We start from the raw sequence: 16,373 nt of genomic DNA, 5'->3' as shown, positions 1-16,373 counted from the left end.
TAAACTGTGGAGATTTTTTTAAGCAACAACAACATACAACAGATCTTGATCTCGAAGTTTAGGCCACAAAGCCACCCGTCAGAACGAGTTTTTAAAGAGCTGAATAGATATAAAAGAACATACATATCTAACCATCACACAAAATGGGTCGAATACATTTCACTCTTTGAAGAAATTTTAATTCACTTACCACATATTTCGACAGGATTTACTCCTTATGAGTTAATGATGCATCAACTGGAAAGTAATGAATGGACAACACCAATTCCCAAAATCCATAGTCAAGAACCTGATTTGGAGGCCAAAGTAAGACAGGGATTACATAATCTCACCACACAAGCACAACTGCAAAAGAAAGCATTTGATTCTAAGATCAAGAAAGTAGTAGAATACAAACAAGTTGAAAGAATTCTAATAAGAACGCATTTTAAGCCATCTCTTTTACACAAGCGAAACAAGAAATGGAGAGAACTTTTTCAGGGCCCATACATTATATTCAGAAAACCGTATACAGGATGTTATCTCATCGCCGATCCCATTACTGGCCACATCAAAAGCCTTTACCATCATGCCGACCTCAAAAAGTATCACTGTTCAAATTAAAATATATACAACACACATACACTGAATATATTTAGCAGAAGAAGAACATTAAGAAACTCATTGTGATAACGTGTTTAGTGCAGCTATCAATCGACAGAATTGTAAGTGTACAAAGTTCACTAAAATACAGGAAAGGAAATGCATTCTCTAAAGTTTTCATTCAATACATAACAATCTCTCAAAATTTCTTAATTACAGTAACTGGATTATGTTCTTGTACAACAGTGTGAACCTGAACTCCACAGACCAATTTGATGTAGCAGGATGTGTAGTTTGAAGGAAGTTTGTGTGTGAAGCAATCTCCTTTCTCATGAAAAGCAGATCGCTGTTTGATCTTATTTACTTACAACAATGGTCCCTTAGGTATGAAAACCTACGAAAACTTGGGCTCAAAGCTATCCGAATTACGGCCAAGTAACCAACAGAGTCGTACTTTAAATCTTAAAGAACAACAATTTCCTCCAATTTATAATACGTCAGCAAATGGTGCAGAAGGTGATGATTTAAGGAGGCAGTAACCAAAATTCAGGTACCAGTTTCGACTTAAAGTCTCAATCAAAAATCTATCTCTCTCTCTCCAAACACATGTATAAATATTCATATTATTAAGATATAAGTCATTTTATAACAGTAGTGAAAAAGGGATGGGAGCTCATTTGTTCCAGTAGAAAATTGTAGATGCTTTTTCTAGCAAGACATTACAGAAACATGGTAAGAACTACACTGTTCCTGAAAAGGAACTTTTGTCTAGCCGTTGGGCTTTTACTAAATTTAAAAATTACTTGCTGGGACTCATAATCTTCATAATTTCTGATGATAAAGCTCTAAGCTGTTTACAGGAACGTACGTTCTATTCACAAGTGGGCATTTTTCTTACAGCAGTTTGATTACGTGTGTAAGTACAACACAGAGAAGGAAAATCTTATTTCCAATACTTAGTCTAGACTACCAGTGGGGGGTGAATGTGAGGGCAGCAATGAGCATATTGGAAGAGATTTCAAAATCATGTATATGAAAGGAATTGAAGATCAGAAAGAAATCTGGAAAACATATATTGAAATAAGGAGAAACAAAACTCATGATGAAAATTGGAGACTTGTCAAAAATAATCTGGGAAAAAAGGAAAAGGAAAGAGTTCAGAAATATAAATAAATTTAATAAGGAATATAAGAAGTAGGCCATGCCCTTTCAAAGGAATCATTCTGGCAGTTGGCTGAAGCAATGTAGGAAAATCACGGAAAACCTAAATCGGGATGACTGGACGCGGATTTGAACTGCTGTCCTCCCAAATCCGAGTCAAACGTGCTGAAACCGCGCTACCCCGCTCGATTCTGGAAATTATGTTAGTCAGAGCAGTTGATTGCCATTCTATGAAGTATGTACTTTAAAGGATTGGGCATTGTAGAGCTTCGGGGTGTATTAAAAATTCAGGAGAATATTAAATTTTACAGCCTAACCAAAAGAGTCAGGAAGAACTTAGTTACATGTGACAGATGTCAACATGTATAAGCCAGTAAACAGACATGTTGTGCAGCAGCAGATAAAATTTGACTATTGGTTGGTCTGTTCGTTTTGAACGTTGTTAAAAGTTTATGTTTTTGTATGACTTGTACGATTTTTAGAAACCATTGCCTCTTACAAGGGCCTGAAAACTGTTTGTGTGAACAGCCAGAGACCATTGAAGAATAGGCTTTTCAATAATCTTCAGTCCAGAGGTCCACTACTCAGCTCACTGAAACTGTTATAATTGTGTAATGCAGATGACATAGGAACTATGACAAGAAATATAAGTCTATTGTCGTTTATCTGAGCAGTATATTCACGTAGAAGCTCACATGCAGAAGTATTAGTTTTGTAATCATACTCGATACTCTACACATTTCAGAGACCATTTCTACACTTCGTTTGTAATTACATTAAGTTAACTGCTCATCTTAAGAGTGGAGATTAATCTGAAGCACTTGCCATGCAGGTGGCACATAATACAGAACATTGAAATAAAACACTGGCTTTCCAGTTATTTATTAATCCCAGTAAGTTTAGTTTTACACAGTTGCATTCGATAAGCACGATCTCTCATTCGACCAAAAAATCATATCAGTCATTATTAACGACATCTGAGGCTGAGTGGGAATGGCCACGGCAAGAATCACTGCACAGTTTGTGGCATTGCAAGACACATCACATACGACTGACAGTGACTGAATAACGTTTTTGGTGCAGACATGTCAATTCTTATATACTCTCAGTACAGGTGGTGAACGAAACACTCCCTCCAAAGTCACTTCCAGTGTTGGTAATGGCGCACACTTAGCACCCTTTTTGACTAGAAAGTTATTTATATCGTTCTTATTTGAAGACTAACAACGATTCCAATTTTTCTCTAAGGGGACTTTGTTTATCTTCTATAAAATTCTTAGCCCAATAGCTCTTAAATTTTGATTCTAGAATTTTTCAACTGGAACCGAGAGTAGAGAGTGACCTCTGAACAGTCTTTCTTCTAATTTCGGTACCTCTGTTAAATTACAATATCATCCTGAAAATTAGTGAAGTTTCATTATTACTTATAACAGATACAGTGCTCTCAGCTTAGTAGCTTAATTACAAAGATAAGTCAACCTAACTTGTTGTACAAAATTTAGGTCAGAAAATTGGTTGTTACTTAATAATTAAGGACGTAATGGAGGTAGCTTCATGAAAACTGATGCCATATATATTTTATGACGAACTGATCCTAATTCCAAAAGTAGAACTTTCTAACTTTAATATTACACATATTTGAAATTTTTGTGTGTATATCTCATATTAATCGACTATCTGGTAATTCTTACACAAATTCGAGATTTATCATCTGTTCTTAATATAACAGAGTCGTTTTGCATCTTTATGCTGAAATGCATACTGTTTGTTTTCTTTATATTCAATGTTAATTGATTACATACTGCACAACCATAAACGACTTTGAGAGTTTCATTTGCTGTCTCTAATTGGAGTTCAATGGTTGCTGTCGACAGCAAAGAGAACTTTTCCTTTGTGTCTTATGTGGTCCAGAAAGTCACAGACATATAGCAAGAACGGAATTGGACCCAATACACTACCCTGAGGAACTTCAATTTTTATATACTTCACTAAAAATTCCTCATTTGCATATGTGTGGACGATATCTGCCACTTTCAGCCTATTGTCCAGGTAAGACAGAAACCATTCGTTTACTATTCCTTTTACACCTTGTGCTTCCAACTTGTTTTGTAGTATTTTATGGCCAACAGTGTTAAAGGCTTTGGACAACATTGAGAAATATCTTTAACACAGCCATTCCTGTCAAGATGCTCAATTACTACCTTTATGAATGCTATAATGGCCATTATTGTACTTCTTTTACTTCAGAAACCAAACTGTGCTTCTTTAAAATGTCATAGTTTCGATGTAATTCATTTGTCCATGTTTCAGGATTGATTAAGTTATTTTTTAATTTGGTCATGTACGCACTCTAAGATCTAAATAAAAGGATTCACAACAAATCTTACTGTAAACTACAGTCACAATAATTTCGGTTTTAAGTAGTTACTTTACTGGGACACTGAAAGTCAGCAGTATCCATCACTTGGTACTGAACAACAAAGACAGTTCACAGCTCCCTCACTTAAGGAAGGCTGCAATCATGTCCTGTCTTTAATGACTTGCATGAATTACGATGGTCTAAAATAAGTCACAGAATTATAATTCGCAGCACATTTGAAACTCCAGAGTTATATGTAGCGCCATCCGCTTTTGAGCCCAACATTTGCGTTTTCTATTGCTTTTAAAGCTAAGTCACACTGGCAGTCATGGCACCGTTACGTCAGGGTGTATTCACAGTCTCCATAATATCACATCAATTCACTAAGCCCAATCCAGAACTATGTAAGTGAGGTTATGAGTTTACTATTCGTGATACAAAAAACCAGAGTATAATATCATAGTTCAGAAATTAACAACGGTAAACTTTATGATTTGCCAAACCAAACTTCATAAAGTATTTTCTTGAGAAATTTTGTGTTGTTAAGTGCTAAGAAATGAAACATTTCAATATAATGACATTTATTTGCTAGCGACGGGAATAAATAGAGCCTGTATACCTTATCCATTACGTTTTTTTCCTTATGTTAGTAATAACGCCATGAACAATTGTAGGCTTATTTTTCCCCTTCATTAGAGTTTACTTTATCCCTTAAAATGTTATTTATTTAAAATTGCAACATCAAATATGTTCTTGTTAATGTACAGCGTGTGTGGCTGCTCTGTTCAGTTACTGTAGAACCTAAATAATTTTTCGCTTTGAGATATCTGAACTCACATGCAAGAACACTTAGTCGAAAAATCGAAATCGGCATAGAACATCCGCAGTTTCCTACGAAAACAAAGTACAATAATCAGATAAGGATTGTAAAGATGTAGAAGCTCAAGTCTTCCACTATATCGTGAGTGAGAAAGTCGAAAACGGGTAACTTTCGATGTCTGCGGACGTCGACACCGTCAAAACTTTACCTTAACGTGAGGTGACGTGATGTGACGGTTTGCGTGAATACTTCCAATCTGAAAATCACTGTGGAGTGTGGAATGTTTTGAATTACGTAATCTGATGGCCAGAGTTGAATGGCCTGTATTTAGTATTTAGCGCAGCTTTGATTGTATTACCAGCTGGATGACGCCATGACTCCCCCATTTTCCCTTCCAAAATGATTTTAGTTGTTGCCGTATTGAAAATAGTGCCACTATAATAATGTAAAATTCTTGTGCAAAGGGCAGATTGTGACGCCACTTCATACTGTCACGGCCAAGGAAATTTGATCACCACCGTTTTGTTTTCCTTCCTCCTATAATTGTAACATCGTTGCATTGTTATTTTCAAACACCAAAGTGATCGCAGGTGCCGCAATAATTTGAAAGCTTGTTAGTTGTATAGCAAATATGGCCAATAAGGAAGAAAGTGAAGTACATGTAAACATTGAAAAATATCGAAGGCTGGTGAAACATTACATTGACTTGGTAAGACTGTGGTTTTAAGGTGGATTTTTTTCTCGTATATATACGTGTTAGGTGCATGAATGAACGATTTAAGTTTTTAAAAGTGTTATTTGATAGCTTCATTGTCACTTTGTAGGTCACTGGAATGAGATGTAGGTTGTCATATGTCTGAAAGAACGAATTGAACGGCCACTACAATATTACGGATGCGAAGTGTTGATAAATGTTTGAAAAGTCAGAGCTACCTGGATATAATTTTTTGTGGTTATTGATTCTGCTATTCGATTTATAATGTATGGTTATGTAGCTACTCAAGTTTTGTGCATTGTGTAATTCGTACAAAAGATTTACGATAAGTCTTATGATTCTGCCTGGGTGATAAATTCTAATATTTGTGATTGTTTCTACATAAAGATTCTGGAGCGGAAAAAAATGTCAGGTCTGAACAATTTTAAATTTGTGTTTTAAAATGCGATTCTGTCAGACATTTGAGTAGATTGTCAATCTTCTACAGATATTATTTTACTGTTTTTGTACCTAAATTAGATTCATTAGAGTGTAGTGGACATCAGTGTTAATACTGTTTTCGTGCTTATGTTTGTTGCGCTCTGACTGAAATAGGTTCTACTTGTCGAAAAGTTTGACCACTGAGTAAATGTACCTTCAGGCTGTGATCGATATTGCCAATTGTTTATACGTGCACCTGCAATCCGTGTTTTACAACCTCTGCATGCTCAATTTCAAGTACTTGCTTTTGTGCAGTGAACACATTTTGCTTAATTGAAGAGTTACATTATGATAAATCATTATACAACGTGATTTAGATAGATGAAAGTATTTCATTACTTTGTGCGGCCTTGAAGTTGTTAATTAATTAGCGCCAGAAATGAATGGACGAAAATGTTATACGAAGTGTATTATTTATTTATTTTTTTCCAGTTCAAGTTTTCAAGTGCTAAGGACTTTGCATTGTGTCTGATAATGAGTTTGTTATATGTCATACACTTCCCACTGATTCATTTGCAACCAGAAAAGGGCCAAGGTGGGCTGTGAGCGTGTGTACTTACTTTGAATCAGTAGTGTATTCAATAGCCTGTAGTCGCCAATGTTGAATGATGTTTTCATTTTGTTGATTAGTTTATACATTGCTTGTTACTTCTGATTTATTAATCGCACAAACAAACGTGACACTGGGTGCGGTGACTGATGGGAGCAACTGTAAAAGGGAAATGCCTTTATGGTCGCTCCCATCAGCCACAGCGCTGAGTGTCAACTTTGTTTGCGTGATTAATACTCTTCACTTCATGGCATCTTATGTACTGGGTAGAGGCCATTTAATTGTGCCGACAACAGTCCTGACTAAAAATTGCAAGTAGCTTTGGACACACTGTATAAATTGCTGACTGTAAAGCAGTCCTTTTGAAAGGAAAACTGTTATTCACTAAGTACCCCATTATTTCAAATGTGGGTGGCAACTAGGTGAACATTGCCTTTTAAGCATTGTAAAAATTTTTCAGTGAGATAGGCTGCCTAGTATTTATAAATGCCTGTGGAATCACCTCTAGATATAGACATCTAAGAAGGGAATATTTTAATGTCTTACAAAATGCATTGAATTAATATTGTATTATTTATGCAACTAAGAACAACTATTATGTTGAATAGATGAGTGACAGCATAGACGCTCTCACTTCTGAGGGTCTTGATAATTTTCCTTTTATGTATGGATGGGGGACAAAGTTACATTTTGTTAAATTTTCTCTGCACCATTCTTTGTGGTACCGTTTTCCTTTTCATCTGCACTGCCTCCATAAACCTTCTCATCTGTGTCTTTTGTACCATCACCATTCTCTCCTATTTGTCTTCTGTGGCTTCCCTCCCTGTGTCTCCTGTTGCTATCTTCTATTGGTATTATTGTCTGGGTCGACAGAAGCTTCCGATCCCACGGCGCGGAGTTTCGTTTGTGAGTGTGGCGTGTTTGTAGATGTCGCCGTGTTGTGGTTTGTTGTGCTCTCTGGTGGTATGTTCAGGTTTTTCGTTTGTGTGGTGTTCGAGTGTCGGCTGTGTTTATAGTGGAATTCATTTCAGTGAGTTAACTATTTTATGTGAAGGTTAATGTAGTGTTGTTCGCTGTACATCGTGTGGTAATTTTAGTAAAATTAATCGGTTGTTGTTTTTGTTCAGGAATGGATATGACGAATAAAATAAACAGTGCGCAGGTCAAGGGAAGTGTTCGATCCCAATGTGTGGCTGTGTGTGTTGATATTGGTATCTATATAGGCCAAGGGAAGTGTTTGATCCTGATTTATGGGATCGGGAGCTGCTGTTGACCTATATAGGTCAAGGGAAGTGTCCGATTCCAGATGATATTGTTTTTATTGGTATTTGGGGAGTTTTGTGATGTCGGTTTTTTCGTCGTTTTGTGTGGTTTTGTATAAGGGTGGGTGTCTAAATTTGTTTATATTTAGTTTGCCCCCACCCAGAAACACCCCATTTCCCACGCTTGTCCCGTTAGTGTCATTAGGCTTTTTTTGGAAAGTGTGTGTGTTTATTTTTCGATGTATTTTCATCCTCATAATGTGTACGTACCAACTTTATACGCACCATATTGGAATCGTGGTTTATGGTCATTTCTGCCATATTTGTTACGTGATAGGTCAAAGCAGACGGGCGGGATCGGACGCTTCCGTATTTCCTATTGTCTGATCTGTAGACTTAAGGTGTGATGTGCATACCCCTGGATTTTCCTCTGCTTTTCTTAAGCTGTTAATAGTCCTGTTATAATGAAAAATGTGCTTCTGGATCATTATTCTTGCCTTTTTGTGACTACCCTTTGGACAGTGAAGTTATGATCCAAGTTTCTCTGTTGGCTTTCTGATATTATATCTAATTATATGTTATTTTGAGAATGTGTTTCAAAATTTGTTTCACATATTGTTAAGAAGTGTGTTGCGTTAGACCTGTGGAGTTGACTGAAGTATTTGGTACCAGCCATTTGATTTCAACTGAGTTGTAATGATGTTATGTGTGATGTCTAGTTCGTGAATGAGAGTGCTGTTTGAAACAAGTGATTTGCTTTAGGTTTCTTGTGGTGGTTGTGCAACACAGTGGATCTGACAGTGACCTATAGCATTGGAAGTTTACATAGAATGTGTGTGACATGCTGGGCACCATATCTTTTGTGCAGAAGTGTGGTATCGTGATAAAATATTTAAACCTTGCAAGTGTGGGACGGGGATGAAAGTAGTTGGTATTGGCAGTTCCTATACCTAAAATGATTTTATATGGCAGTGCTGGGAGGACAGTTTGTGGCTTTCGATTTGGGGGGGCTACGGGGGTTGAAAAATTACGACTGATGGTCTGTGATATCAAAAATAGAAAATCCATGATGGAATGTAACAATATTATGAAAAGGAAAGTTGTTGCTCACTATATGGCAGAGATGCTGAGTCGCAGATAGGCACAACAAAAAGACTCACAAATAAGCTTTCTGCCAGAAAGTTCTTAATCAAAAATAGACTACACACTCAAATGCAACTTACATGCACATGACAGCAGTCTCTGGCAGCTGAAGCCACACGGCGAGCAGCAGCAGCAGTACATAATGGTGGCAAGTGGCTGGGGGTAAGGAGGAGGCTTGGCCGTTGAGTGGGAGGGATAGTGGAGTAGGGGTGGTGGACAGTGAAGTGCTGCTGGGTAATGCACAGGGATGAGATGGAGAGAGAGTAGAGCAGCTATGTGCAGTTGGGAGCTTAGACAGAGTGAGGGGAGAGGTGGATAGGAGAGGGGTGGCGGAAAGGAGAGAAGTAAAAAGACTGGGTGTGATGGTGGAATGCGGGCTGTGTAGTGCTGGAATGGGAACAGGGAAGGGACTGAACAGGTGAGGACAATGACTAATGAAGGTTGAGGCCAGGAGGGTTACATGAACATAGGATATATTGCAGGGAAGGTTCCCACCTTAGCAGTTTGGAAAAGCTGGTGTTGGTGGGAAAGACCCATATGGCACAGGCTGTGAAGCAGTCATTGAAATGAAGGATGTTGTGTTGGGCAGTGTGCTCAGCAACAGGGTGGTCCACTCGTTTCTTGGCCACAGTTTGTCGGTGGACATTCACGTGGACAGACAGCTTGCTGGTTGTCATGCCCACATAGAATGCAGCACAGTGGTTGCAGCTAATCTTGTAGATCACAAGACTGGTTTCAGAGGTAGCCCTGCCTTTGATGGGATAGGTGATGTTTCTGACCAGATTGGAGTAGGTGGCGGTGAGAGGATGTATGGAACAGGTCTTGCATCTAAGTCTATTACAGGGATATGACCCATTAGGTAAACAGCTGGGAGCAGGGCTTGTGTATGAATGGATGAGTATATTATGTAGGTTTTATGGATGGCGGAATACTACTGTGAGAGGAGTGGGAAGAATAGTGGGCAGGACATTTCTCATTTCAGCCCATGATGAGAGGTAGTCAAAACCCTGACGGAGGATGTAATTTAGTTGCTCCTGTCCTGGGTGGTACTGGGTTACGAGGGGACCTCAACAGTGAATCATTGATATTATAGTCAGAGGATTCTACTTTTTTGTGAAGTGTAAAATTTTACATTTCTGAACATTTAAGGTTGCTAAAATCTGCATCATGATGAAATCTTATCAAGATCTGATTGGATATTTATGCAGCTTCTTTCAGCTGGTACTTCATTGTAGATAACTGCATCATCTTCAAAACGCTCGATTTTACTGTTAAAATTGTCTGCAAGGTCATTAATATACAACATGTTAGGCAAGGATCCCAACTCACTTCCCTGGGGCACACCCGAAGTTACTTCTACATCTGACGATGAACCTCCATTCAAGATAATATGTTGTGTCCTTGCTACTAAAAAATCCTCTATCCAGTTGCAGTTTTACTTGATTTCGTACTTTTGACAATAAGTGTAGGTGCGGTACTGAGTCAACTACTTTTTGGAAATCAAGAAATAAGGCATCTGTCTGCTTGCTTTGATCCAATGCTATCAGTATGTCATGTGAGACAAGTGTGAGTTGGGTTTCAAATGATCAGTGTTTTCGAAATCCATGCTGTTTGCCATTCAGGAGGTCATTCTGTTCAATATACCTCATTGTATTTGAGCTCAGAACATGTTCTAAGATTCTACAACAAATCGATGTCAGGAATATTGGATGGTAGCTTTGTGGATCACTTTTACTACCTCTCTTCCAGATGACTGTGACCTGTGTCTTTTTCCAAGGACTAGGCACAGTTTTTTGTTTGAGGGCTCTATGATATAATATAGTTAGAAGAGGGGCTAACTCAACCCTAAATTCAATATAGAATCTTACAGGGATTCTATCAGAGCCTAGAGCTTTGTTCATGTTTAACGATTTCAACTGTTTCTCAGCTCCACTGACACTAATGTATATTTTGTTATTCTTTTCAATTGTATGATACTTGAATTGGGGCAATTCTCCAGGGTTTTCCTTTGTAAAGGAACATTTGGAAACAATTAAGCATTTCAACTTTTGCCTTGCTACCCTCAATTTCAGTTCCTGCCTCATTCATTAGGGGCTGGACACTAAAGTTGGTCCATTAGCAGCCTTTACATATGACCAGAATTTCTTCGGGTACTGTGACAGATCACTTGACAGTATTCTGCTGTGAGAGTTATTGAAGGCATAACTCGTTTCTCTCTTGACAGCCAAACATGTTTCATTCAGCATCTCTCTGTATATAGCCCTACACTTCATTTTACGTATCTATGCAGTAGTATCTGTTTCTTTAGAAGTTTCTTTACAGTGACTGTATACCATGGAATTTCTTTCCCATTATGAACCGTTATAGTGGGTACATAATTATCTATCCAGTGCATGATTAACTGTTCTTTTATTTATGCTCAGTAAACCAGATTACTTTACGTGTATATCTTTTTGCTTGTTCTAGTTGTCTTTTGTTCTTTGGTAATCATTGTTGTCACAACCGTGTCAGGATCACTGATATCAGTTTCAATGTGGACATTTTCAAATAGGTCAGGTCTGTTCATGGCCATTATTAGATACAATGTATTTCCATCATGATTGCACTTCCAAACTATCTGTTCTAGGTAGTTTTCAGAGAAGGCATTTAGTAAATGCCATGTTCAAGAAACAAACGAAATTGATCCCAGTAGTACTCGGTGCAAAAACCATGATTAATTTTAATGTGTTGTAATTATAAAAATGAACAAACATAATTGGATACAATTGACACAGAGGGAGAAGGTTATATACTTTGAAAATAGTAGTTTTGAAAACAAGGAAGGTATATATGTCCAATGTGCTTATATGGTCGTATTGACCCTATTGGTACTAGGAGGGTTAAGTATATATTATGTACTACAGAAATTTCCCGTCTCCAACTGAGGCTTGTAGTTCAAACTCTTAGATTTGTAGTTCAACGATTACCAAGAAATTCACGGGACCACATTCTGTGTATGATTCATTATTTCAATTAATTTTTGTGTAATTATATAGAACAGTTCCATTGATTCCTGATATAATTACACATTATAACACTTGCGTGTCTCGGATTTGTATAAATATGGTGAATAACTCTTGTCCTTTTCATATCAGGTGTGATTATATCTAATTAAATGTACGAGGAAATGCTTAAAAGTGGCAACGGCCTTGCCACAGTGGATACACCGGTTCCCGTGAGATCACCGAAGTTAAGCGCTGTCGGGCGTGGCCGGCACTTGGATGGGTGACCATCCAGCCGCCATGCGCTGTTGCCATTTTTCGGGGTGCACTCAGCCTTGTGATGCCAATTGAGGAGCTACTCGACCAAATAGTAGCGGCTCCGGTCAAAGAAAACCATCATAACGACCGGGAGAGCGGAGTGCTGACCACACGCCCCTCCTATCCGCATCCTCACCTGAGGATGATATGGCGGTTGGATGGTCCCGATGGGCCGCTTGCGGCCTGAAGACGGAGTGCAAATGCTTAAAAGTAATGCATCCAAATTTTTAATGTGAAATCTCTTAAAGCTTGTTAGATAAAATAAGCTTTATTAATATTCGACATCTTTATTCTCCAAATGAGAACTCTTAAAGCTTTTTAAATAAAACAAAGTTTATTAAAATTCTGTACCTCATTCTTCATGTCTACGTATTGATTTCTCAACATTTCTACCCGAGTGATGAATACATTTCTCCCAATGAGAAATCAGTTTGTTGATACCGTCAGTATAAAATGTTTGACTTTGTTGACATAGCCAGTACCTCACCTCTGCTTCCACTACATGACTATCAAAGTGAAGCCTTGAATGTGTGCTTTAAGTTTTGGAAACAAATGGAATTTGGATGGGACCAACTTGGGACTGTATGTAGGATGATCAATGACACTGAACCCAAGGCACTGGATTGTTGCAGATGTCTCACATTACTGATGTTGATACAGTAATCGCCAAACACAGCTTTCATTCTTTCTATAGATTTCAGTTGGTACGTTTTCTGTGGTTAGAAACTAGATTACAACTCACTGCTTCTCATGCACCAACATAGTTATGTTATACACTGCCGTGATCATGCTACAATTTGGAGCGTAAGAGGGTTGCAGATTGTCTCAGTAAACAGGAAAGTCACCCAAGTAATATGCATGACATGTTATACCTCAACCATTATTGAGAACAGAATACAAAATTCACAGGCATTACTTTTCAATACACTCTCGTACATCAGTAAGCCACAAAGTACTTGCAGCAGTCAACTGATGTGTAATTTCTGGGAAAACGGTAAAGCGGCAAGTGAAACATATAAAAATGTAATCAATGCAGCAAACTTGCTCTTTAACATAGCTGTAAATCACAGAGTATGTGAATAATTAATGACACTAGTGCTATAGAAACTATTAAGTAATAAGATTTTCATCATAATCTCTTCAGGTGATGGACTGCAGAATTATTTTAAGTTGATTTGCCATGCTTTTTTGATGCAGAACATTGCTGTGCATATCTCTCTGAACGTCTTTCTAATTCCAAAATTTTGCTCTTGGCTGTTCATTCATGAAAATCCCTGTGTGGGTCCAAAGAAAATGCATTTCATCAACCATGATTTTAAATTTTGTAAATACATTCCTGTACCATTGTGTTTTTTTATTCCTTTCATTTCTTTTGTTAAACCTGTGTATTCCAAGAACAGCATTCCATATACCAGGCTGTGCTTATATGAATAGGAAGCACAAAATACTGTTTCAGTGCTGCAGCACATCAGGAATTAACTGTCTTAAAATGTGATAATATTTTCTCAATTTTTTTGTTTGATAGCAAATGCTTTTCTAATCTTAAATAATAATAATTTAACCATTCTCATAGATATTTTGTCCAAGATGGTTCTCAGTGCTTCAGTCTCACAATTCAAATATTATATTGCTACTGGCTATTGTTCTTACATTTCTGAAGTTTATCCAAACTCTGTTCTTTTTATTTACAGGAGTATAATTGTCTCTTGCTGTTTTTTTGTTGCAACAAAATGGTTTCACTGCAAGTAACTTAATATACTTCTATGGAAATAATTAGCGATTGACTCAATACTATGGCAGAGGGCAGTGTTGCTGGCATGCAGCCAGAAAAGCTTAAGCTGTTGCATGTACCTGCAAAATAAGTAACATACTGAGCATGTGGCCCTCAAGAAATAACTGATTGAGTGCCAGATGGCCACTACCACTCAACTTGCTGCAAGGCTGATCAGAAAGTTACTTTAATCAGAGTATAGAAAAGGTAATGTCATGTGGGGACATAGGAGAGAGGGGCCTTCTGCTTCCACTACTGGCAGATCATTATAAAACCAAATAATTACAAAATTTCTAATATGATCGTTGGGATACTGTGTAACTAACTTTTTCACACTCCGAGAATCATAAATGTCTACCCTCTCTTGTCAGCCAGAGAGATATTACTTAAAGCAGTATCAGGCAATACCACAAGTACTGTAACATGATAATTTCATAAGTACAGATCATTGTGAATCAGTTTAGCGGATAAGGCAAATCGAAAAGCAGTCTGTAGCCCCATTCATTGTGATCTTTTTCTGTTTGGATGTGCTTCAGGAAGTCAGAGAATTGATAGGCCTGTTTTTCCTAGAATGTTTCGTGTGGTTTGTGGGGTGCTCAACTGCACTGTCATCAGCGCTTCCCTGGAATGATTTTGAACATTCATATGTATTTAATTTTATTAAGAGGTTCCATAACTTTTACTCAACTTTCAGGTGCATTAGAAAACCAAGATGATACTGAAACTGTCCTCTTGTTATATATGTTATGTGTGACATTTTCATGAAATTTTTTATTGATTCATATTTCTATTGCTTACAGAGGTTATATTCTTCAGCTTTATTTTGGGCAGACAAAGTTGTTTCCTTAAGCAGTGAAGATCCAGAAGACATATACTGGTTAGCCCAATGCATGTATTTGTTAAAGCAATATCACCGAGCAGCTGAGCTAATTATGAATCGAGGTCTGGAGAAGGTAATTGTAATTGCAGTGTGATATTTCATTTCTCTGATGTACATAAGAACACATTTGCGTACCATTTGTGATTTTCAAAATTCTTGTGGTCATTGTGTGTATTGCAATCATAATTAGCGCAACTGAGGACATTTTCAGTTGTTCCTCTTTTCTTTCCATTTCCCCAGTTTATTTGTGACTGCATTTAGTCTTTCAACATTTCCAAGTAGATATGTACTTGAATAGTTTCATTTCATATTGTCGCAGAAGAAGCTGAATAGCACTGTGGTGTAGTGGTTATGATACTAAACTGTTGCATGGAGGGTCGTGAGTTGAAAACTCACCTGGACTGTACAATTTTAATTTCTATATTCGGTTCGAGTACATTCTAGAAGTATCCACAAATGTCAAGCATCATTGTTCTGGAATGTTCTGTAGCTGTATATATACTGTACATGTTCTGGCCGGAAGGAGTTCGCTCCGCACTCTTGTATGTGCAAGTGCTGAATAAACCTTCGTTAAGTGAAGTCAGTGTTCATCATTCATCTAATTACACCGTCTTCTGTGTGATATTATTCTGGTGGAAGTGCTGGGTATTGGAACATGTGATAGCACACATTATTGATGACACAATGGCTCCCATCAGGCCATGACTGAGCCACCATTTTCATGGTGAAAAACCTGAGTTTGAGCCATATTCAACAGATTGCAATCTAATGGAGACAGAAGAAGACGACGTTATGATGACAACAATGGTGTGCCACCACATCAGACATCCGGGTTCTCTGGTGACGATGGCCAAGATCCAAACAAGTGGCTGAAGAAGATATATGAGCGTATAGCTAAATTTAACAAATGGGATGACACCGTGTGTTTGGTTAATGTATTTTTCTATTTGGGGGGCACTGCCAAGCAATGGTATGAGAACAACGAGAAGTTCACAAGCTGGGAAGTATCCCAGGCGGAACTGCACAAGTATTTTGGCACCACACAACGACAGAAGTGCAAGGCTGAAGGTAGAGCAAAGTGCAGGGCACAGCATCCTGGGGAAACTACAGCATTCAAGACGTCTTTGAGCTGTGTAAAATAGTGGGTCCTAGAATGAAGGGGGAAGACAAGGTTTTACATCTCATGAAGGGTGTTGCTGAGGACATGTATCAAGCCCTACTCCTGGAGGAAGTTTTGACAGGAGATGACTTCATAAAATGGTTTCAGTATATCGAGACAATGCATCAAAAAAGATGTCTGTGATGGAGGAGGGAACTGAATTCACAAGTGTTCTTCGCCAGATAGTGAGAG

General features: G+C 37.9%; 1 protein-coding gene and 1 pseudogene across 1 annotated transcript in view; both read left to right on the top strand.

Moving 5' to 3' along the window:
- The first annotated feature begins 5,186 nt into the window (after positions 1–5,186).
- Positions 5,187–16,373, top strand: part of LOC126259408 (cell division cycle protein 16 homolog) — a 204,768-nt gene continuing 193,581 nt past the window's right edge. The window contains exons 1-2 of the mRNA XM_049956185.1: positions 5,187–5,631; positions 14,943–15,095. Of these exons, the coding sequence (XP_049812142.1) occupies positions 5,554–5,631; positions 14,943–15,095 (231 nt within the window). The 5' untranslated portion in view covers positions 5,187–5,553. The remainder of the gene's footprint in view (positions 5,632–14,942; positions 15,096–16,373) is intronic.
- On the top strand, positions 12,251–12,367 carry LOC126261322 (5S ribosomal RNA; annotated as a pseudogene).

This window comes from Schistocerca nitens, chromosome 5, assembly GCF_023898315.1.
Source record: "Schistocerca nitens isolate TAMUIC-IGC-003100 chromosome 5, iqSchNite1.1, whole genome shotgun sequence".
Taxonomy (NCBI): Eukaryota; Metazoa; Arthropoda; class Insecta; order Orthoptera; family Acrididae; genus Schistocerca; species Schistocerca nitens.
This window is presented reverse-complemented; position numbering and strand designations above follow the sequence as displayed.